This window comes from Martes martes (genome assembly GCF_963455335.1).
Source record: "Martes martes genome assembly, chromosome: 5".
NCBI lineage: Eukaryota > Metazoa > Chordata > Mammalia > Carnivora > Mustelidae > Martes > Martes martes.
In genome coordinates, this window is record NC_137892.1 from 43,928,550 (window position 1) to 43,952,878 (window position 24,329).

The 24,329-nt window shown below is 36.0% G+C and overlaps 1 protein-coding gene across 1 annotated transcript; it reads right to left on the reverse strand.

The window, feature by feature from the left end:
* Nucleotides 1-834: 834 nt before the first annotated feature.
* On the reverse strand, nucleotides 835-23,270 carry FAM174A (family with sequence similarity 174 member A; the record flags this gene model as incomplete). Its single annotated transcript, XM_080804770.1, has 2 exons — nucleotides 22,640-23,270; nucleotides 835-973 (listed from the first exon to the last, which is right to left on the reverse strand). Exons 1-2 carry the CDS (start codon nucleotides 23,077-23,079, stop codon nucleotides 835-837), a joined length of 579 nt encoding a protein of 192 aa, XP_080660896.1. The 5' UTR covers nucleotides 23,080-23,270.
* Nucleotides 23,271-24,329: the final 1,059 nt, after the last annotated feature.

Genomic DNA, 24,329 nt, shown 5'->3' on the forward strand with positions numbered 1-24,329 from the left:
CAGGGTAATACCAAACTCTTTAGCAGATTGTAAAACTCTACATATTTCCCTCAAATACAAACAAACAACAACAAAACAACAAAGAAAGCTTGCATATTCCTATGTCCTGCCAGAGCTGATCCTCCCAACCTTGCATGTATAAAAACCCAAGATTTCTGTACTCATGGTACTTCTTGTACTTGATTGTGGACTCTAGTTTTCCTTTAGCCAAATAGTCTCCCTTGTATTCCAACATGTCTTTCCCTACTGAGTGGAATCTTTACTACCTCCTTTCCTTATTCCATTTGCTTTGAAACTAGGTCTATAACCATGTAATTTGGCTTATACAAATCTCTTAGGAAGGGTCTTAACACTCAGCAAGAACAGATCTGAGAATAGATACCACAGCAAAACTAGCAGACCATCAGTCCCACAACTTTGAGTGAAAGTATGATTTACAAATAAAAGAGCACATACTAAAATCAAAATATCTTCAGAATGCAAAAAGAAAACCAATTTTACTAATATTTTTTCCTCTCTCTCACACACACGTAGGACTTACTACATATTACTTTGAGTATGTAGCAGTTAAAAGGACAAAGCTCTGCAAGGGGATCTATTAACACAGATTTCTTTTTGGAATGGTATTCTATTACTTAAACCTAGTTCAGCAAAGCAATATACATGTGAACTATTGGTTGGATAGCACAAAGAACATCATGAAATAGAACCGAATAAAATCTGGTTAGGATAAAAACTGCTAAATGAAATACTGTATTTTTTTACTTTCTTTTTTCAATTAGTTATCCAGGATTTGCCTCCCTAATTCATGGAATGAAACTGCCCAACAGTTACTTACCTTCGAGGATGATTAGCATCAAACAAAGTGTTATCATCATCCTCATCATCTTGTTCTAAAGGTGTCAACTCCATGTTTTCTATGTTAGTGTCCAAAACTCCGTATCTCCTAGTCTTTCGGTTTCTTCTTCTCATCCTATTAAACGGAACATATTGATCAATAAAAATTATTTGAATACGGCGTTGATGATCCTTACTTTATATTTATTTATAAACTACAAAATAATCCCTCAGTTGCTGACATCGGAGGCACTCAGTATCAGAATGACTGCATTTCAGAAATGTAAACAATTTACTATCTAGGATTATTTATGAAATAAAATCTATCCTACTTGTACCACTTTTTCTGTCTGACCTATTCTCTTCCCTATCAGCTTATGGTATGGACAGATAAATCCTTAAGGTACCATATACTTACGAAAGCCTTCTATTCCAGCCTTTTCCCTACCTTCCTCATGCCTTCTTACCACTGTGCAGGATTAGGTACTTTCTGCCCCACTAAGAAACCTATTATGTATATACATGTTCAAATTCTGCACTAAGTAGCTTACAAACCTGGATGCATGTCAGAATCACCCTGGGTATTTTAAAAAGCTTCATACTTAGTCCTTATTTCCACATAAGGAAAAGGAAAAGGAACTAAGCATCAATATTTCGTTGAAGTTCTACAAGTTATTCCAATGTGCTGAAAACCACGATCAGTGGTTCCTGAAGTGTGGTTTCCTGGATCAGCAGAATCACTATCAACCAATAATTTTTTAGAAATGCAAATCCTCACGCCCACTCAGACCTAGTAAAGGACAAACTTTGACCTTGAGGCCCACAAACTCATGTTTTAACACACACTTCTCGTCAGTAAGATGCATGCTGAAGTTTCAGAACCACTGCTCTAGAGAACTCAAATAACTTGATTTTTTTCCTTCAAAGTGTTCACCTCAATTTGCATTTATATTTGCTTATGTATATGGTTACTTGAGTGTTCATTTGCCTCTCTCCCACCAAGTTCCATTAGGGCAATTATGCATGTCTTGTTCACCACTCTATTACGACTCTGTAGCAGTGTCTGATTCAGATGCTCTTTAAATATTCATTCAGGGTCTGAGTGATATCATATTCTAGCTCAGTGCTCCAAATCCTACCCTATAATTAGTGCCTAAGTTACCTCCAATGAAATAACCTCAAATCCACACACAAGAAAACATGTTTTACACAAATATCTATGGGAGATTAAGAGCAAAATAGAAGATATTTCAGTAAATGACAACATGAAAATTTACTTAAATGTATGTTTCTGGGTCACTTTATTTGATGCAACAGTGTGATAACAAATACCATGACTACAGGGCCAACTCTGAAGAGCTATCTACACAAGTTTCTGCAAACATGACTATGGGAATCCCCTGGGAGAAAAACTGTCCTACACATACATACACGTAATACACAGATATACACAAACATTTGCTCAAGAGATATTTGAATTTTATTAAGCATCAGGCATTGTGCTAGCTTCTGAGTGTGAAGCACCTGGTCTCAGTGGTGAAAATTTAGAAAATTATACTAAGCCTGGATAAAACCCAAGAAAAGCTTCCACCTGTCACTGCCTATAGATCTATCTATATGTCTACCCAAAGGGGATGGGACAGGAAAAAAGAGGTTTAAGTACAGTATTTGAAACTACAAATGTAACCAGTATAAGAGTTAATACTAATGTTAAGACTTAAAAAATGGCAATAAGAAGTATAAGCTAGTCTTTATATAGCGAGAACTTAAATGTTTAGGTTGTTATATTAACAAGTACATATATGTGTGTATGTTTGTATGTATGTGTGTGTGCGCACATTCACACACACTCACACCCTATGTAGATCAGAAATCTAAACTTTTCCTGCAAAAGATCAAATAGAAATATTGTAGACTTAAAGATCACATATGGCTTCTTGCCACACATAGTCACCTTAATTTTTTGTTGTTAGTTTAATTCTTCATAATCCTTCAAAAATGTAAAAAAAAAATTATTGGTTCATAGGTCTTAAAAAAATAGGTCAGTGAACCAGATCTGGCTGATGGGCCACAGCGTACCAACCTGTGATTTTATGTAAAAATTTTATGTAAAATTTTATATAAAATGTAAAATGTAATTTTATGTAAAAACGTATGAGGCCACATAAAATAAACACAACAGGATTACTTATGAAAGTAATTCACAGAAAAACTAAGAAAAATACTGACCCAGGAAGAAGGAATAAAAAGGTCTGGGGAATTACAGTTCATTATTAATCCTTTTGAACCACATAATTGAATAACATCGTCAACCATTCCTTTGGTTTAAAAAAGTTAATACACAAGAGTGAGTAAAGCCATTTGGCAGGAAAGTTAGGATATTCAGAGTTAGACTTTCTCCTCTTCCCTTTTGCCAGGTTTCCACTCAAGTTTCTACACCATATATGGCTTTTCAAACATTCTCTCATTTTCAGTAAACAAAGAAGAAATTAATGTCACGTAACTTAGTTTCAGAAAAAACAAGATCCTTCCAGGTCATATATACCGAGTAGTTAATCTGTCAATATCCTAGTCATTGCCAGTCACAGGATATTCAGGCAAGGCTTAAAAAAGAGAAGGATACAAATATAGACCTTAAGGACTGTTGCAATTTTATCTCAGCTGACATTCCTCTCCACTCCCAAAGTCTTCATCCTCTCTTGAATGAATTCCCAATCTTTAAATGAGTGGCTAATCTGGCAAGCAATGCTGTTTTCTCTATCTTTGTATAGTGTAAATGTTTGACTGTACCGGTTTGAGCACTTTGTTATTCTAGCTTGCACTCCCCTTTAATCATTTATATAAAATAGTATCTTCCAAACATAAAGAGCTTCTTAAGCTCTTTAAAAACAAGAACCTATTTCATATACACAGAAAGTACACTGTTAGGCACCAAGTAAGTGGGGGAATGCAGTACAATTTAAATGAAGTCAGCATTTTAGTAAATGTTACTAATTCATACAAGAATAAGTCAAGTAAAAAAAAAACAACACTGTATATTGTTAAATAGAATTTAAAGTTGAAATGCAATTCCTAAAAAAAAAAAAAAAAAATTCCCTAAATCCAAAGATCTAGGCACTGATGGCTACACAATTGTGACAGCAACTTGAGTATAAAAACATCAAATATATCCATATGCAGGGATTTTTCTCAGGGAGGGTCAAAAACATCTGTAAAGCTTCAAAATTACTGAGCTGATTCAATGAACTATCTACTTAAAATAATAAATATTAAACATAAAATACAAACATAAAAAAATAAAAGTATACTGAAATTTTAAGTAAAAAGACAACTCTTCTTTTTTAATATGCATTGTGCCTTATTTTTTTAAACTAAGGTATAAGAGGGCTTTTAAAATTCACACAATTTTAACAGCTATAGTTCTTTTCTCACAAATGAATGTTTTCAGTAAGTTCATGACAGACAATCTTGTCTATGTGTGTTGACAATTATACACATATAATTATAGATATGACACTTTTCTATTAGACATAGTAAATGTATACTGCAGTATGAAAACAAATTTTGTTGGTTCTTAACAAAAAAGTAGGGACTTTATAAATGTGTAGAGGAAAATATGGAAGATTAAAAGGGCAAAAGAAAATAACCATATGGTTGATTATACTGAGTGATATTCACTCATCACATGGCATGCACAGGTAAATGATCTTGATCAGATCCATTGCAAATAATCATGTTATCATTCAAATAGCTCTCTAATATAGTTGCAAATTCCTCAATGTTCCATTATACTCAGGTTGGTAAGAATTATTTCTGTTTAAATAGCATGTAAAAGCTACAGTACAAAAATAAAACTGAACTGCTAAAGTAAGCTTGATAAAATTTTATGTAAAAATGTATGAGGCCACATAAAATAAACACAACAGAATAAAACTCCATTTCATTTTACTACTCTATGAAAGAGAGAAAACTGATCAATATAACTTGCTGTGCCCATCTGGTTTTATTCTTTTTCCTTTCTTTTAAATGAAAGCCTATAGGTATTAAGTACGGAAAGATTTAAGTAATATTCCTTAATTTCCTTAATTCTTTAATTTCTATAGCACATTCAAAACTAAACTGAGGAATATATTATTTACTGGGTATTTTATATACATACATTCTCCTATCTGAAAGGCATAATGATAAAGCAGAATAATTCTTAATAACTAAAAGTATAACTACTGATAAAGAAGAAGTGATAAACTGAAAAAAAAAGTTTTGTCTTAGCTATTTATGGGAAAACAGTAAAATAATGATCAAGAATGATTTTGAAACGAATTACTTTGCCATTATAACATAATACAAATAAAAATTAGTGAGCCACAATTTTAGTTGTCTAAGATTTATCAAGAAATCCAACTCAACTGAATACGTATATATAAAAATACTTTAATCTGATACCTCTCTCATCTTCATTCCCCATTGCCAAAACCCAATCCATCAGTTGTCATTTCAAGTTCTTCAAGAAGCAGACACCAGTAAGAAATAAGATTATGTTATGGGCTGAACTATTCAAATTCATATGCTGAAATCCCAACCCCTAGCTTCTCAGACTATGACTTTATTTCAAGATAAAGTCTTAACAGTCAACCAAGATAATATAAAGTCATCAGAATGGGTTCTAATCCAGTGTGATGTTGGTGAAAAAAAGATAAAGAAGAAAGTTTTCAGACAGACACACATACAGAAAGAATACCAAGTGGAAAAGAAGATGGCCATCTTCATGCCAAGGGGAGAAATTTGAACAGAACTTTCTGTTTATTAGTCTGCTCAGGCTGCCATAACAAAATGCCATAAAATTGATTGCTTAAACAATAGAAATTTATTTGTCAATATATTGGAGGCTAGAAAGTCAAGGTACCAGGTTTCATTCTGAGATCAAGGTACCAGGTTTCATTCTGAGGCTTCTCTTGGCTTGTAGGCAGCCGCCATTTCACATGTGCTCACTTGACCTCTTCTTTGTGTGTATAGGGAGAGAGCTCTGGTATCTCTTCCTTTTCTTATAAGATGCATCAGCCCGATTGGATGAGGGCACTGCCCTTATGGCCTCATGTGACTTTTATCATTTCTTGTAAGTCCTGTCTTCAAATATAATCACATATGAATTTGGGGGGTGGGTGGTAGGACATAAACATTCAGTCCAGAACATTCCCTCACAGAATTCAGAAGGAACCAAGCCTGCCAATATCTTGATTTCAGTTATCTAGCCTCTAAAACTGTGAAGTAAAAAATTTTTGTTGTTTAAGTCACCCAGTTACAGCAGGAAACCTTGGCAAACTGATAGATCATAGGGGATTTATTAGCGGGAAGGTCTCCAAAGATAGAGGGAGGGAAAAGGAGAGGAGGAGATTCTCTGAAGGTTAATGCAGGCCTAAGGCCTGTGAAAGAGAGTGGGAAGAAAGAATGGTTGGGTAGGAAGAGCAGTAGACTACAATGCAGTTCTGAGAAAGTTTTGACCAGCCAATGGGATGTCCTTAGGCAAAGAAAGATTACCCATTAGAGGAAGGAGTCCTCTGTTAATCAGGATGGCCAGGTTTGGCCACACTCAGTCACTGGCTGGAAAAGGCCTAAGAATTACGACCCTGGCATGGATACAATGATGGATCCAAAGCTGTGACTGCTGGAGGCTGTCAGTCAACTATGTTTCCTGCAGCAGGGTCTCTTAAAGAGAAATCTGATCAGTATATCTCCTGGGCTGTCACAATCACAAAGTCCTATTGATTGTACTTCCTGAGAATCATTCAAATTCACTTAAAGTATTCATCACTGCTATTATCAATCACCTTGACTTGATATAGCTTGATACCTGTGTACCTCTATCTGCTCTGGTCACCCACTAATCTCTCCTCCATCCTCTAAAATCTCCAATGGTTTCCTATTGTTCAGGAGTAACAATTGTGTAATATGGCCTATAAAGTTCAACATAGGATGGCTCATACTTACCTTGCTAGCCTCACCTTGCTGTTTACTCTACATTCTGCTTCACCTTCTGCACTCCAGCCACAAAGACTTCTAACTTGTATTCCCTTATAATGGCCATGTGTCCTCTGCCATTGGCCTCACACTTTTCCCCACACACCACGCAATTGCCGTGTTAATGCCTAGTCACCTTTCAGCTCCAGCTTCCTTAGAGAAACTTTCCCTAATCCACCTGGCTAGGTTACAAATAAACACCTAGTATTGGTTTCCATAGCACCCCTGTACATCTCCTTCAAAGTACTTATTAATGATACACTTGCATACTTTTTTGTGTATTCGTCTTTCCTACTAGACTTAGTTTCATGGGAGCAGGTGTTTTTGCTCACCACTATACCCCCAGTACACAGAGAATGGCATAAAGCAGATGCCTACTATCTATTAAATGAACTAACTAAAATATATGGATTGACAATACATATTGCGTTTTCTATGTATAACAACAAAACCTACAATTTTTATGTTAATCATCACCCCTGGGATAAGAGAAGCTGAAAAGAACATCATCTTCAAAAATACACCACAGCAAAACCTATAGGAGCTAGCCAATTTTTTAAAAAATTTTTTAAAATTTAAATTCAATTAGCCAACACATCACTAGCTTCAGATGTAGTGTTCCACAATTCATCACAATTTTTAAATCATAATATGGATAACATCCTTCTGGCTCAGGACAGAAAAAAAAAGGACTAGAATAATTAAACATATTAAACATGCACTCACTCTAGGACTTCTCAGATACTCATTTAGTATGTTTAAGTCAAGCCCAGGTGATTCTCATACCCAAATTAGAGCCACCTATATTCAACCTACATCCTGTTGAGTAGTTTCATTTTTATCTTTTGGGTATACAATTACCATGTTGTAACATGTAGTTATACTTCTAAATAATTGAATTGAAGTTTATCCATTCAAAAGCCAATGGGACTTTTTTTTTTTTTTTTTTGGCCTTCTTTTAAATTCTCGGCATTTGAATGTAACTCTACCCAATGCTAAAGATGTCACTGCCTTACCATATAGGATAAATGAGTTAATTCTACTCTTTTTGATGTCTCAAGATTATTATGGCTTTTCCACTTTGACGTAAAACAGTAATGCTCTCAGGAGCTGCTGACCCCATGTTGAAGTTCTCAGACTACTGTGCTTTTTTTAAATTCCTTTGGCTTGTTTTCATAATTATTCTTCGGTCCTCTCTACTGGCCCATCAGCTATCAAGCTCTGTCACTATCATGACCCTGACTAAGTGCAGCACTAAAAAGAAGACTCTCCCAACAAGGTATCCTGCCACTGTTCATCTCCAGTAAAATGTTCACTGCTAACACCCAAAACTTTGAAAAAAAAAAAAAATCAAATGCATGTTCATCTATGTTTAGGATACTACAATGTTGGTTTCTCTGATAGATCCCTTTTCTCACCCATTTCCCTATAATTCAGTACATAACAATCAATTCCTGTGTTTAGACTTGTCTTCTATTTGATGGTATGCTGGTAGACAGCCATAGGTGAAGTAAATCCTAAATAAGTATTATATAACTTAGCTAGGAAGTGCCCTGTAGGAGAGTGCAGAGCACATAACCCCCTTGTTCACCTCTCACCTTGGTCTTTTCATGGATTTCCTAGTATTCTTTTCAGGTACTAAAGCTTAGGATATAAGGCTTGATAATTCTTCTGACCTACACTTCTAAGAATTCAGCATGGAATTATTTCCCAACCACCTTTATTTATTTTTTTTATTTTTCAGATTTTATATATTTATTTGACAGAGAGAAAGAGGGAGAGAGCACAAGCTGGGGTACAGGCAGGCAGAGGGAGAGGGAGGAGCAGGCTCCCTGCCGAGCAGGGAGCCTGATGTGGGGCTCGATCCCAGGACTCTGGGATCATGACCTGAGTCAAAGGAAGATGCTTAACCAACTGAGCCACCCAGGCACCCCTACCAACCAACTTTAAATTCCTATTTACAAATCAGTATTTCCGAAGTTCATTCTACCTCACCTCCTACTCTATGATCAACCATTGCTCCCAGCAGATTTCTCTTACAATCTCCCCATATCCCACCTTATCTCTAACCTTGTCAGACCAACCTCTACATATAAAACACTACATACACAGAGTATGTGAAGAGGTATCAAAAAAATACAGCAAAACCCCCAAAATATATTACAAATGCAACTCTAGACATACGAAATTACTAATAATTTTTACCTAGTGTGCGCATATGTCAGGCACTAAGCCAAGCAGCTTACAAGCATTACCTGATACAATCCTCACAACAATCCTATAAAAACCTTCATTTTAACATAGAAAGGCAGGGCTTAGAAAAAAATTAAACTTGAAATAGTAAATGGTAGAGCTAGGATTCAACATAGACACTTGACTCCTAAGTCTGGGATCTTAAACATTAAGCAAAACTGTCTTCCTAATGAATCGAAGTAATTTTGACTGAGGTCACGAAATCAGCTACCAAAACAGTCTTCTGATCCCCAATACAACGACCTTACGTTACACAAAATTGAATATATTATTTTAGTGAACTGCATTTTCTGGTTCATTCTTTCATAGTAAAAAGTAGTAAGTTGGCAGTTTTTTGCATTAACAAGTGCATTTATGTTCTGATTAACCACCTCTAAGTTTTGATCACAGCAGCAGAATATGCTTTTTGTTTATCCAAAAGGAAACCTTATTCTGTTTTATCAGTATCATGATTTTGTTTAGAGAGCAACTGGGCCCAGCCCTAAGAGATACATAATGATCGTAATAATTGGTGTAAACCAATCATGAAAATATAATTTTCCTTTTGCCAGTCATTGTCTAGGGCTGAGCAGAAAAAGCTATTCACACAAATGAGACAGAATGGTATGACTCTAGCAGCGTGGTTTCTGGGAAAGATTTTTCGCCCTGATTAAAAAAAAGAACATAGAAGAGAAGCCCTCTTTTCAGGCCCCCTTCTTCTTTCCTGTTTGAGACACTACTTTGTGGAAACAAACTCGTTAAAGCTGAGGTAGCCATCTTATAGAGGGAAAAAGATGGAAAAAAACATAATTCTTGATAATCTTACAAAATCACTGAACCAACTCTGAGCCTGCCCATATTCCTAAGTAAATAATAACAACAAATTATGTCCTACATTAAAGTAATTTTTAATAGGAGATTGTATTACTTATAGGTAAAAACTTCCTAACTGATCAGGGCACTTAGCATTTTAGCTTCTCTGAGTTAGGTTGCCAATCTTTCACCACTTAAATATGTATTTGCTTCTAACTTTCTTCTTTTTAAGAATCTTCTAGGCAGGTTCTAATATCAATCCCCCCATTCTGAATAATCACTTCTTTTTCTTTGCAGTTTTCAATAAAAAAAATACAGTGCCACAAAAAAAGTCCACTAAAACTTCTCAGTTTCATTCTACACTTTTTTTTTTTTCAGTAACCCAGTAGTCTCATTTCCATCTAGATCATAACCTTTTCATTTTTTTCTCTCCTCAGAGATTTAGCAGCCCAAATTCATGAACACAACTGTTTTTAAACTGGACTCTTTGAAGTCCTAGGTGTTTCGGTCAAAGTGTAGCTGGTCTCTACCACTAAAAAAGATAAGACTTCAACATTAGAACAATGCACAAGGCCTCCCATCATGAGACCTGGCATGTCCACTAGTCCTAGCCTCTCGAAGAAAAATTACTTTGCCTACAAGCTCTTTTGAATGGCTAACAGCAGTTAATGGTGTGTTCTACAGTGCAGAAACCCCTCCTCTCAACCACAACTAACATGACCCTCTGATAGGCACTTTTTCTAAGGTTTGTCAATCTCTAGATTGGATTATGACGGATGATGTGGCCTAGTCTACAAAGATAAGCCAATTAGAATATATACCACAGGAAATCAATGTAGAAGAAAACACATGCACATAGGTGCAAACAAGAACATGAGACAATTTGAAGCTGTGATGGAGATTAGCTCATGGAGAGACTGCAAGGCATACATAGTAAAGGAAATAACGGGTCACAGTAACCCTAAATTACTAAATTACTTAACTTTTATTAAGAAAGTAAAAAGCAGAAGCCACTCCCTCTTACTTTCCAGCTCTTCATATAGTTTAGGCTCCTTTCTAGGCTAAACCAGTCAAGAGCCCTTGTACTTTCTTTAGTCTCTTTTACCAAGCTCTGACAACTGTGGAGGGCTTAGGCTGAAATGGTAAAATCCTAAAATCAAGGTCAGCTGAACTGCTGACAACCCAAGCCTGCAGCTGAATTTTCTAAAGGAGAAATAAACTTTTACTGCATTAAGCCACTGAGACTGAGATAGTTTATTGCCTCAGCATAACCTATATTGCCCTGATTAAAATATTCAGACTCTCACATCCATTCCAATGTCTATAAAATCATCTACCTCAGAGTTAACATGTTTTTTAAAAAACTTTATAAAAGTTCTGTATAAGCCCATATAAATTAAAGGTGTGTGTCTAATATGCCTAATAAAAAGAGAAAGTGTATAAATAATAACATAAGGTTATAAATATTCAGAATGTAGTATGTTGCTAACATGAATTGACATTTACAGACTTGGGTAATAAAAGAAGGTTAAAACTATCACATTAACTGGAGGAATATAAGCCTACATGGGATAGTACACATGTACACATCTGTATGTAAATTAACTAGTACAGGAAGTTTATTTTTTATCTTTTCAATCTTTTGTCATATTACTGAGAAAATCAGTGAATAAATAAAATTACAATATCAACTAGAGACAAACCAAAGTATATTTTAATATTTTTTACTTTAGAAAGACAACACAATTTGGCTACAAAGAAGGAATAACATTATGTGTCAACCAAAATCTCCTAAAAAGACTCTGTATCTTCATGTTATTCTGAGAATTGCCAAGTCTCTGCCTACTTTTTATTACAGGAAAAAAAACTGTATTAAAGAAAATAACAGTAAAGATCTCTGAGAAATGACTAGGAAAACCCTAAACGATTTCTTAAGAAAATGACTTTAAGATTCCAAATTTATGACTGAAGTATTTTTCATGCTGTTTTATATCATACTGAGCAATGCAACTTATCAAGATGTAACTTTTAACCCAATTTTAGCTTTTTATTTCTCATGCTTGAGAAAAGACAGAGCATAAGTAATTTTAAAAATATAGATTTGAGAGTTTCTTTACCAAAAATAAAATTAAAGGCAAATGTTGTAATATAAAAGATACATACAAACATGGGCAATGGAGATCATGATAAAACAACTCAAACTTTGAAGAGGAGAAGAAGCAGAGGTCACATTCAAGATATTTAGCTATTTAGCAACTGCAAGGCATAAAAATCAACTAATCAAGACAGACACTGGCTTTAACAACTGGCCCAAGTATACAAGTGAAGTGCGCTGATATATACCATTTGAATATTAGTTATTCAAAGTTTCAAAATTCACATTTGTTGATTATTTCACTTTCAGGAAAACTCTGCAGTAACTAACCAGATGTATCTCAATCAAGTTTCCCCTGTTTGTCCCAAATCCAACCTTTTTAGTTACCAGCAAATGCATCTCCCAGTTACACTTACTACAATTCATCCTGATGACTGCAGTTATCTTAGATAACCATAATGCATATTATCTTGGGTAAACACATGCATTATATTTATGTATTTTAAAAAGTCCCAGTTGATGTTTCTGGAGAGCCACAGATCATGAGTCCACAGCTCTTCAAATATAGAAAGTATGTGAAGTAAATTAAAATAACTGAATTATTACAGAGTTGATGTTAATACCCATTGCACCAACTACCTCACATTTCTGATTTTCACTTTCATGCTTTGCTTTGGTTTTTCCACACATTCTTCCTATTTCCTTCAGCTATTTATTTAGGAAACATTTGAATATCTATTTTAGAAAAAGGTCTAAGGAATAAATAGTGTACAGAGGGCAGACAAGTGAACCAACTATTACAGTTTACTAGAAATACTGCCATTATACTGGTGTTATGCCTGAATATTTGTGTACCCCCAAAATTCATGTTGAAACCTAACCCCCAAGGTGATCGTATTAGGAGGTTGGGTTTTTGGGAAGTGATTAGGTCATGAAAGTGGAGTCCTCATAAATGGGATTAGTGCCCTTATAAAAGCAGCCTCAGAAAGTCCCCCTGCCTTTCCACCACATGAGGTTACAGCTGGAAGGCACTGTTTATGAATCAAAAAGTAAGCTGTCACCAGTCACCATACCCATCAGTATCATGATGATGGACTTTCTGACCCAAGAACTGTGAGAAGAAAATGTTGTTTATAAGCCATTTAGTCTGTAGTACTTTTGTTATAGCACCCTGAATGGACCAAGACAACAAAGTCATCTGGGACCAGAGGTTTTCTGATACAGCTGATGTTTTATTTTCATCTTCAAAGACATCTAGGACTTGATAAAAGCATGTAAACTCTCTGTTTGAAAAATGCACTTCCATAAAAATATGGCACACTTGAGACTGGAACAAAGTAAATATGGAAAATTATGAAAAAAGTTAGACTGAGGAGGATCTTAAATGTTAAGCTACGTAATATGAACTTCATCCCATCAGATGCCATAGAATAACACTTCCCAATAGAACTTTCTGTGATGATGGAAATATTCTATACTATGCAGTCCAATATGACAGCCAGCCGGGAGACTCATGTGATTAGAGAGCTCTTAAAATGTTGCTAGTGCATCTAACAAGCTGAATTCAATTTTAATGTACTGGAGTTTTTAAAAAGTCACACGCAGCTAGTTGACTACCATACTGTACAGCCAAAAAGCACAAGTGTAAGCATGATCAGATTTACATTTCAGAAGGAAGACTAGCTATTTAGTGAGGATGGTGGGTTGAAAGGGAGACAGGCTTAGGGGTGAAGAAATAACTTAGGATGGTAACAGAGTAGCCAAATGATGTGATCCTAAAGGAATGTGGTATCAACAGAGCTAGCCAAGTGGTAACTGTGGTCAAGAGCTATTTAGAAAATGAAACTGTATTTTCATTTTCATTTCACATCCATTGAAGGGATGCAGAGAGTAAACAAAAGGGAGACTTGGGGTGGCTCAGGATTCCAGTTCAAGAAACCATGTATATGGTGATACCATTTACCTTTACAGAACAGTGCAGGGAAAGTTTGGGGACAAAAATGATGGTTTCAAGTTTGAACTTTATGAGTTTGAATCGTATTTCCAATAAAAGTTGGCTGGACATAAGTGATGGAAACTAAGAAGGCAATCAATAGCTTAGAGGTGGTTATTAAAGAAGCGAATTTTGGATGGAACACTCAGAACACATGGGCAGTCAAACTGCAGAGTTAAGGAAAGCACCCAGAGAATACCCAAATATAGAAGAGGTGAAAGTCATTCTCCTCCACAAACATTTAATAAATATTTGTCTTCTAGAAACAGGGCAGGGGCTTTTAGGGACCAAAGATGAGTAAGATGCAGATTCTGTTCTCCAGGAGGTCACAGGTATAAAAGAACACTAGTAATAGAAAGAAGGGTCTGTGGAGAAAGAAGTTCGTGGATAATATGAGAATAAATACTGGAAGAGTTAAGAAAATCAGAAGCGAAAAGAAATGATAAAATATCAAACGCTACAGGAAAGATAAGAAAGTGTCCATTAAACTGCCTTTGGCTCAGGTCATGACTCCAGGGTCCTGGGATCAAGCCCAGCACTGTTTCTTCCTTTCCCTTTGTTCCTATCCACACCACTCAAGCTCTCTCCCTCTCACTTTCTCTCTCAAATTAAAAAAAAAAAAAAAAAAGACTTAGAATAGTAGAAGTAGAAACCAGACTGCAGCAACCAGAGAAGCAAATGAAAGGTATGGAATAGGAGCATTTCAATGGAGGATATCTCTCCCCTCTCACCCATGTTATTCCTACCACATAGAATTTATTTAGATTCCTTTTTCTCATGTCTTCTCAAGGACTTTCCTTTCCTTTAATTTCAATATTTCTTTTTCTATTGGCTCTTTTCCTACTACCAACATTTGAATATACTTCAATATTATATTCTTAAATGTACATCACCCCCCTCCTATTCAATACTTCTCCCTAACAGCAATGCCAAAATTGTTAAGAGTAACCAAAACATATCCAAAGAGAAAAGGCCAACTGAAAAGTAGATTCAGCTATAGAGAAAGTTTTTAGATCATTCATGTTGATTAGGAATAAAGACTGCAGGCTTCCATACAAATTTAATAGTTTTTGCTGTATTAACTGACTGTCCAAATAGCCTTGTCCAGCCTCCCCCAACTAGCTTAACTTCTTGCCACTGTAGGCCTCAAAGTTCAATTTCTTATCACAAAAAGTAGTGATACTCTTCCACTAGATCTTAAGCTCCCTGAGGAAAAATACATCTTAGTTATCCTTTAAGTTCCCATACCCAGACTGTTATGTCACTCAAACTTATCTGATACCCTGAACAGTTCACTAAGTGACATAATAGTCATGCAAACTTATTATGAAATAATTTGACTGAATTTAAAGGTAGCCAACATAGTAACTTCTCCAATCACTTCTTAGCATAGTCCACATTCAGCACGTTACAAACATTCTCCCAACAACTGCACCATAAATGCAAATGATTTACTGATGTGACAAAACAAAAAACCCCTCAGCCCTTGGTTGTCCAAGGTGGACAGAGACAGGATAAATACTATCAAACACTCACCCTACATGGATATCAATTTCTAAGTGTGGCATGACATGAAAAAGGTTGGGAAAGGTTGCCCTGGGCCCAATACCCCCAATATATTAACCTCCTTACTTTTATCTCCTAAAACTGTATACCTGATGAACACTGCTTAAGTAGAGAAAGTCCGATTATCACATGTAGAAAAACAGAGTGGAGAGACAGCTTTAAAAGCACTCCCTGAAGCCAAGATTATTCCAGGAGAAAAGAGACAAGACCAGTGGAAGAGATCAGAAATAGTAATGAAAGAAAAAAATAATAGTCATTATCACTACTAAAATTCATTGAGCAGTGACTATGTGCCAAGAACCGTGCTAAGTACTTTGTATAGATTCTTGAAACAATCCTTTCTGATAAATCCTATCGTTTTCTCTATTTTACAAAACCTGGGCTGAATCTTAGATCTGGCATGTAATTCACATGAGGATATAGAGCAAGTATACTCTCATGTAAAGCTATGATTAGAACTCAGGGAATCTGACTGCTTATCAGGCTACACTGAAATGGGATCAGGACAGCATAATAAAAGAGAGATCAAGGCAGCAAAAATAACTCAAGAATTAAATGATAAGTAACAAATGCAGCCAAACTGTTCAGAATAATGACTCCTCTGGTAGAATAAAGAACACTTGGTAGTTTGAAGGTGATTAGTGACTACCAACTGAGGGTCAAATTGCAGTACACTTTTTTAGCCAGTCATAGGAACTTGTACTTTAAACTGCTGTATTAAAAAATATATATATATTTAGTAAGGTGGGTATGAATAATTTATATCCCTCCTTGAAACCTGGAGCAAAGATGGATTAGGGAGGTAAACATCTCTTCTTTTTGGTAACTGTATTCTCTTCCTGTTTACATTCATATTCCTTTATTGGTAGTATCTGTACCACGATAAACACAGTCTGGTGAGGTAATAATTAGGATTGCAACCATCTCTGCCAAGAGGTAAGTAAAATTTATTTTTCCTTCCATGGAATTTAATTCCTGAACTGAGAGACAAAAAGACTGAAAACCACTGCACATCTACATAGTGGAAAGAAACTTCTGTTTTGGTTTCTTACCTCCTGAACTGCTGTAGTTCCTACCTATTACCAAAACCTAATTCTTCAGTTACTCTTTGACTTTTTGGGATTAAAAAAAAAAATCCCCCCTAGTTTAAGTTATCTGGAACTGTTTCATGTGTTTAACCAAAATAGTGAGTGATACAAGCATTAACCTAATCCTTTAATATTAATTAGAAGGAAGTAGGAAAGGAAAAGTACACAGGAGATGGATGAGGGACATTATTTCTTTTGAAAAATCTAGTAACTATTTTCCCTACCTAAATATTTATTTTCTCTGTCTGGTCAAACCTACTTCATTTACTAGATATCTAGGTACAAACATTGTGCTTAGTCCTGGGTAAAAAATAAGTAAATAGCCTCTGTTCTAATAGGGTTTCTATGCGTCTTCTCCAGCCACTTCATTTCACAATGATTCTGCTTATAGCTCTAATACATAATCACCTTGACATTTTGGCACTTCACCACAAAGCCACATAAGCATTTCATAATATTTTAAGAGTATGACTAAACGGTTAGGGAAGGTAAGTTGCATCTGTACAAAGAATATCAATTCTTTAAGAATGTATACTTGTTAAATATATTTCTAGGCTCTGAGTCTCTATATAAAACATTCAATATATCTTACTTTTCTGAACAAATGATGGCAAACCAAGACATTTTATACTTGTTGAGAAAAATCCACTTTCCAAGGATGTATTAACACACAGAATATAAGTTCCAAGAAGGCAAAGGCTTTTCTCATCTTGAGCACCGCCGATTCTTACCACAGGGCCTACCACTAGCACACTGTAATTGCTCAAGCGTATTTACTGAATAAATGGCAGTGAGTAAATACATAAATGTTAAGTAGTCAAAGTATTCCTTGTTTTTGCCTAAAGTGAGTGACTTCTATTGATGTCTTATGATTTTATAAGTAGTGCTGAAACCATATGTCCTCTGGGAGTATAAGAAAATAAATTCTGTAATGGAGATTCTTGTTAAGCAACCAGATGGAAAAGATATCATTACCAATCCCACATTCATAATTCAATAATGAATTGCTCCAGGAGGAACTGAGGTAAAAATATGTATGATCAGATTAATAGAAGTTGCTGTAAAATATCACTACTCCCTGACTGTGTCTAGCAAATTAAGAAAACCTCTGACAGAGGAAAGGGAAGTAGGGGTTGAGGTAGAACGCTAAATTATTTCAGGTTGGCAGAGATACACTATCAATAAATGCTAAGGTTAACTCACTTTTTAAAAATAATTTTTTTAATACTCACAAAAAGCATTATGTTTTAAATAGAAAGGTACTGTGCATATAATATTCACTTGACTTTTGTCCAAAAATAAGCTAGTCATCCTTATGTGCAGTATCACTTTAAATTGGTGACTTTAAGTAATTACAGAAAGCAGTATAGTAACTAGGCATGTTAAAAAAAGTTCAGATAGGGCTGGATTTCAATGCAGTTCTGCCAGGGCCTATTTTGTTCACTTGGACAAATTATTTAACCTCAATTTCTTTACCTGTACAAGAATAGTATTATTTGTTTTGAAGGTTTTTGGTGGGTATTAAAATGGAAAATGCCCATGAAGTACGTGGCATTGTATCTGGTACATAAATAACTAACAAATGTTAGATAGCATGATGATAAGTAAAACTTCAAAAATAATGTTTCAGTTACAAAGCAAGGTTCTTTTAAAGAAAACTAGTTTAGTGTCTTAGCTTATAGGTATAGGAACCATTAAAATTAAATTAGTACTGGGTATTTGTCAACATTAAGTATTAATAGGACCTGACTTTTCTTACTTTTCCAGAGATCCTGCACATTCTTTATTATCTATTTGATTGTGTGATTAGTGTCTCTCTGCTCCTCTAGTCTATAAGTGCCATGGAGGCAGAAACATCTATTTTGCTCACATTGGATCCCCAATGCCCAGTTCTGAGCAGCTGAATAAATACTTACTGCCTGAATGAAGGCTAGTGTACTAAATTTCATGCTCATCTCATTATATAAAATAGCTTCTCCCCCCACCGCCTGCATTTTACATCAAGAGATATCAAACTAGAAAAGTTAAGTGACTTGCTAAAATCAGAGGAGAAAAGTGTCAGGACTGGAATCTAAGTCTTGATCTCCTAATAGACCTAGTACACCATACTGAATACAGTACGGAAAAGCATCACTGCCACAGCATGAAAAAACAACTAATTCCCTGTTTTTAAGGCAAGGACCATTCTTCACAAAGTTATACCAAAACTGCTTTTAAAATAATCAAATACCTGCTAAAAAAAAAATAATAACCCTGCCATTTTTTTCTTGCTTTATTGATTTTACTGTGAGAAGAATGTCTTACAGAGAGGAAGGAAATCTAAGTATTATTAATTGAGATCTTCATTCCTCTTTGTTCTATCAATAAGCAGCAATTACCATTAAATTGCCAAATCTTTACCACCTACCTATAACAATATTAAAAAAAAGAATACTCATTCAGTGCCTATCATATGTTGTACATAAGGTTCAGCACTTAGGATATAGTACCGAATAAGAGAAAGAGAAAGAGTCTTTTCTCATAGAGACTATATATTTTAATCTTAGGAACCCTACTCTTTTCCTTATATATATTTTTCAATTTCTACTGAGACAATCTAGTTGTTTTTTTGGAATATTTTCAGCCTAAAAATGAATTATTATTATCTCCAGTCACATATTCATTATAATTGAATTAGATTAAAACAAAACAACTTATAAGTTTCATGGAGTTCAAGTATTTTACAAATAAAATATTCTCAGTGTTACCACCCAAGAGTTAGGGAAATGATTTTTGCCCATTCTTTCTCCCTGGCACAAATAAACTAATGCTGGTATGCTGTTAGACGTACTTTCAAAGTGGGGAGCCAAAAATGGGCATTCATCAAAATAAATAGTTTTCATCTCATAATCTTGGAGCAAATATATGAATTCTGAACACTGCCTAAACACTGTTAGCATCAATCAAGCCTGGAACATCAGGTAGCCACCTAAATTTAGTACTTGAACTGAATGTTCATGTATCAGATAATGGTTCAGAACGAATAAATGAATATATTAGATGCTGGTTAAACTGATTATGTGCATTTTTTCTTAGCCAAAGTTCAGAATTTGGCTATTAACATGCAGTATGTTAGTGTGTCATCCAATGGAATCATACTGAAGACTGTACCCTTCCGAGCTTTACAGAAATGAAGATAGAAAATCAATGGCAATAAACATTTATATATAAGATTATAAACTAGGTAGAAGCAAAATGAAAAGATAAGAATCATCCCAAAAAAGTTATCATCAGACCCATAATTTACAAGTATAAGAAACATAATATTCAGGGAACTCTGGATCTTTAGAGGAACTATAGATAGAGCATTAAGTAACAGTGAAAAAATAATGTCTCCTTCAATTTTCTTCTAATCTTTGTATCAAGAAAGTCTCATATCGTGGCTATGTCTTTAACACTTTATGAACATGTTCTCACTTCCCCTTTAACAGAAAGTGGACCTGGATTTGCTGGCTTTGTGAACCAATAGTATCTAGCTTAGATAATGCTCTTTACACCAGTGGTTCTCAAATGTTTTGGTCTTGGGATTCCTTTACACTCTTAAAAATTATTCCAAACTCCAGAGAACTTATTTTATATGTGAATTACACATATCAATAGTTAATATATTAAACCTAAGAAACTTTATTTTATCATTTAAAATAATAAATCCATTACATGTTAACATAACTTTATATGAAAAATATACTTGTCAAAAAGAAGATTGAAAAAGGTGAAAAATGGCATTGAGACTTTCTCAAATTCCTTTAATATCTGGCTTAAACCAATAAAACTAGATAGAAGAAGGAAAACAGCCAGGTGTTCGTATTTTTTCCCGCATTCGATCATTTGCAATATGTTATTTGGTTGAAATATATAAAATCCAGGTTCACATACATATGAACCTGGGAAAGGGAGGAACATTTTAATAGTCTTCTCAAATACTAGTGTTTATTTTTTTTAATACTACACCAAAACTCCACAAGAGGTAAAAACTACTTCGACAGTGCTCCCTCAGCTCTTTTCTTGGTTGAATTCTTCAAATAGTGATGTCTTGGCTCTATGTCAGCTCTTCAGAAAGATAGTAACCATCTAAGCCACTTAAATAATAACCTTATTATAGATTTTCAACCCTATAATCTTATTATAGATTTCTTCCAAGTCAATCTTACTACATGAAATATTTAAGTATAATTGATGTCATAAAACAATTTTACTTCAGTAATAAAAAAATGTATCAAATGACGGTGACTGATGACAGTAATAAATGTCATTAATTTGATTATATAACTCCTTTTCTGCTTTATATGGCATTAAGTAGAATAATAAGTGGCAATCAATCATCTACTTGTATTCATAACCTAGTATTTAAACAACATAATGACCTGGTTTACTTAATCCAAAGGTTGAGTGTATGTCAGACCTGGACTTCTTGTTAAGGGGGAAAAAAGATGGAAAAACATTCAAACAAACAGTGGAATTTATCATCATAGATAGTAGACCTCAGGGCGCCTGCATGGCTCAGTCCTTAAGCATCTATCTGCGTTCAGCTCAGGTTATGATCTCAAGGTCCTGGGATCAAGCCCTGCATCAGGCTCCCTACTCAGCGGGGAAGCCTGCTGCTTCTCCCTCTCCCATTCCTCTTGCTCGTGTTTCCTCTCTTGCTGTGTCTGTGTCAAATAAATAAATAAAGTCTTTAAAAAAAAGATATCAGACAACATGGGACAACAGATAAATCACTTTATTCCTCTGAGTCATTTTCCTCACAGGGAAGGTGAAAGGTGTCACTTAAGTCATCATATATGTTCCAAATCTGAAATTTAAAGAATTCCATAATCAAGCATTCTGTAGTAAGAACAGGCTCAAAATGATTAATTTTGTAAATTTAAACTTTTGAATGACATAACTATTATTTATAGAAGAATTCATTTTATAAAGCCTTTTTGGTAAGGGAAATATCAAATTTATCCATTTACAAATTCAAAATTTTGTATATTTGAATTCATATATTTGCTCCAATATTAAAATTAAATATATTTGACATTGTTTTGCTGTATAGGTTTCCCATCTCATCATGCAATTGTTAACATTTTGCACTGATATACTTCGTGCCATGCAAAATGAGTGCTAAATGTTTCCGATTAATGGGATACATGGCATAGACTGAACCACAGGAAGCTGTTACTTTTTCCAGGTCAAAAACAGTGGAATGTAGTAAACTTTATATATTATAATCTAATTATTTACATAGCAGATTAAAGACCAATATGAGAAAATGCTCATAAGGAATAACTTTTCCTATAAGTTTTATAAAATTTTATAATTTTTTATAATATATATTATATTATTATATAATAATTATATAATATAATTTTATAATATATATTATATAATTATAATTTTTTATAATTTTTATAATTTTTTTTAATTTTTAATTTTATAAACCTAAAATTATTTAAATTTTTAATTTTATAAATTTTATAAAATATTCGCAAGGTCTTTCTGCAGTACTATTAATAAATAATACTAATTTCCTAATAAGTGAGAGTATTTTACAAAGAACTCTAGGTCTCACAGGTGCTACTAATAGGAATCCTATCCTTAGGAGGCTTGCATTCTGATAAGCAAAATGACAAAGTACACAACACTATACAGAGTAGAAAGAGAGAAGTAGTAAAAGATAGTGTGGTCAATACAAGAGTGCTTCGTCTTCAAGGAAAGTGTGCCCTTTGAGCCAGGTAAAGAGATTTGGAGGTGAGGTATACATTTATAATTTATAAATGAAAGAAACTATTTGGTGGTTTAACTTCTTCCATTGGTACCACAGGCTTTTAAAGACAAATACCACAATCGCACTCAGGCAGGCATCCCTGATAATGCGAGCAAGCAAGTGCAACGCCAGGTCACAGAAATCTGCCTTGTTAGGTCACTAGGCAGCCCATCTCAGGTCTGCAGGGGAAGCTCACAGAGGCTTTGCCTCACCTGACTGTCCTGACGACGAAGTACACCAGCACGGCGCCGCTCACCACCATCAACACGGTCAGGGCCCGTTGGGTCATAGGCTTGTCGCCGGGGTTGGGGCTCACAGCAAGGCTCCCACCCACTGAGTCTTCTTCCCCCGCCTTCCCTCCGGAGTCGTCTGCTGAAAGCCCCGCCCGGGGACTACTGCCATTGCCGCCCTCAGCGCCCCGCGGCCCTGCGGCTTCTGCCGGAACGCGGCCGAGAGACTGGGCCGCGGTGGGCCCGGGAGGCAGGGGTGGCGGGGTCCGCTGCCCGCGGTCCGGAGGCCCAGGGTCCGGTGCGGCCTCGGCCGCCTGCAGCAGCAAAGCCAAAGGCCCTCCCAATCCTGGCAGCAATAGCAGCAGCAGGAGGGCGAAGGCCAAGAGGTGGCTGAGACAGGAGCTGCAGTGCCGGACCTTCATCGTCCCCCCGACCGCCCTCTCACCACGCGGGAGCCACGGGGCCCGCCGCCCTGGCTCCAGGAGGAACCATGGGCGCAGTGGAAAACGAAGAAGTGACCAAATCCTGAACTGAGGCCCGGCCCTGGCAGGTGCCAGGGGCAGCGGCAGCAGCAGCGACAGCTGCCCGGACAACCGGAAGTTCGTACATCTCAGCGGCCCGTGATACTACGGACGCTTTAGGTTGCTAACAAGTAAAGGGCTGGCGCGTTCAATGACGTCAGGCGCGTACTGTCTTCTGCGCACGCGCCTTGCCAGAAGGCGCTGATAAGCTCTGCGGTTTCGTCAGGAGTAGGAAAGTAAACAAAAGAAGGTGGTGTAAAGTGAACAGCAACTCTCTTTAGGGAACCGTGAGAGAGCGGAAGTTCATAACTGAGTTCCTTGGTGCAAAGCTGCAGAAACACAGCTAAACATTGGTCAAGACGGGCTTGACTTTACCTCAGCTCAGGTACAAATTATGGACCTCTTTCTGCCTCTAAGACCCTGACCTCCCTTAGAGCATTTACTTTAGAAACTCGTGATTGTAAATTCATTCTCTGCCCTTCTGAGATAGAAATCCTTTTAAAAGTTCACGTTGGTTTTACCGCCAAGGGCTGTCTTTTTAAAGGAACATCTTTTTGAAGTGTAATCAAAGAAGACGGCCACTCCTCTCTCCCAGTCAGTATGGAAGGGTAGAAGAGCCTAACTCAGGCTCGCACTCTGTGCCAAGTCGTAAAACTGCTTTCACAAAATTAGGGGGAAAAGTAAGCATTTCCTTTGGGAAAGGCCAGTTAGTAAACAGGATCTACGATGCACCCTACCCCAGCTTTTAAAATCTCCAGGAGGTTCCAAGGGCTTGAGCTGGAACGGAGTTGTGGCCTCTCTCCTCTATTGCCATAATCTTGAATAAAACCTTCCTTATCTGTTTAATTTTGACATCAATAACAAGGAACTTCGGTTTGAGCAGATAACCAACAAACAAAAAACGCCTGACCAGACCTGAAGTTAACATTTTTTAAAAGGTTTTATTTATTTATTAGAGAGAAAAAGAGAACATGAGCAGGGGGAGGGGCAGAGGGAGAAGCAGATGACCCTGGAATCATGACCTGAGCTAAAGGCAGAGGCTTACCCAAAGGAGCCACCCAGGCGCCTATCATTTGTTCTTTTTTTTAAAAAAGGTTATTCATTCAACAAATTGATTGGAATTTCTACTCCTTGCTTAGCAGTATGCTAAA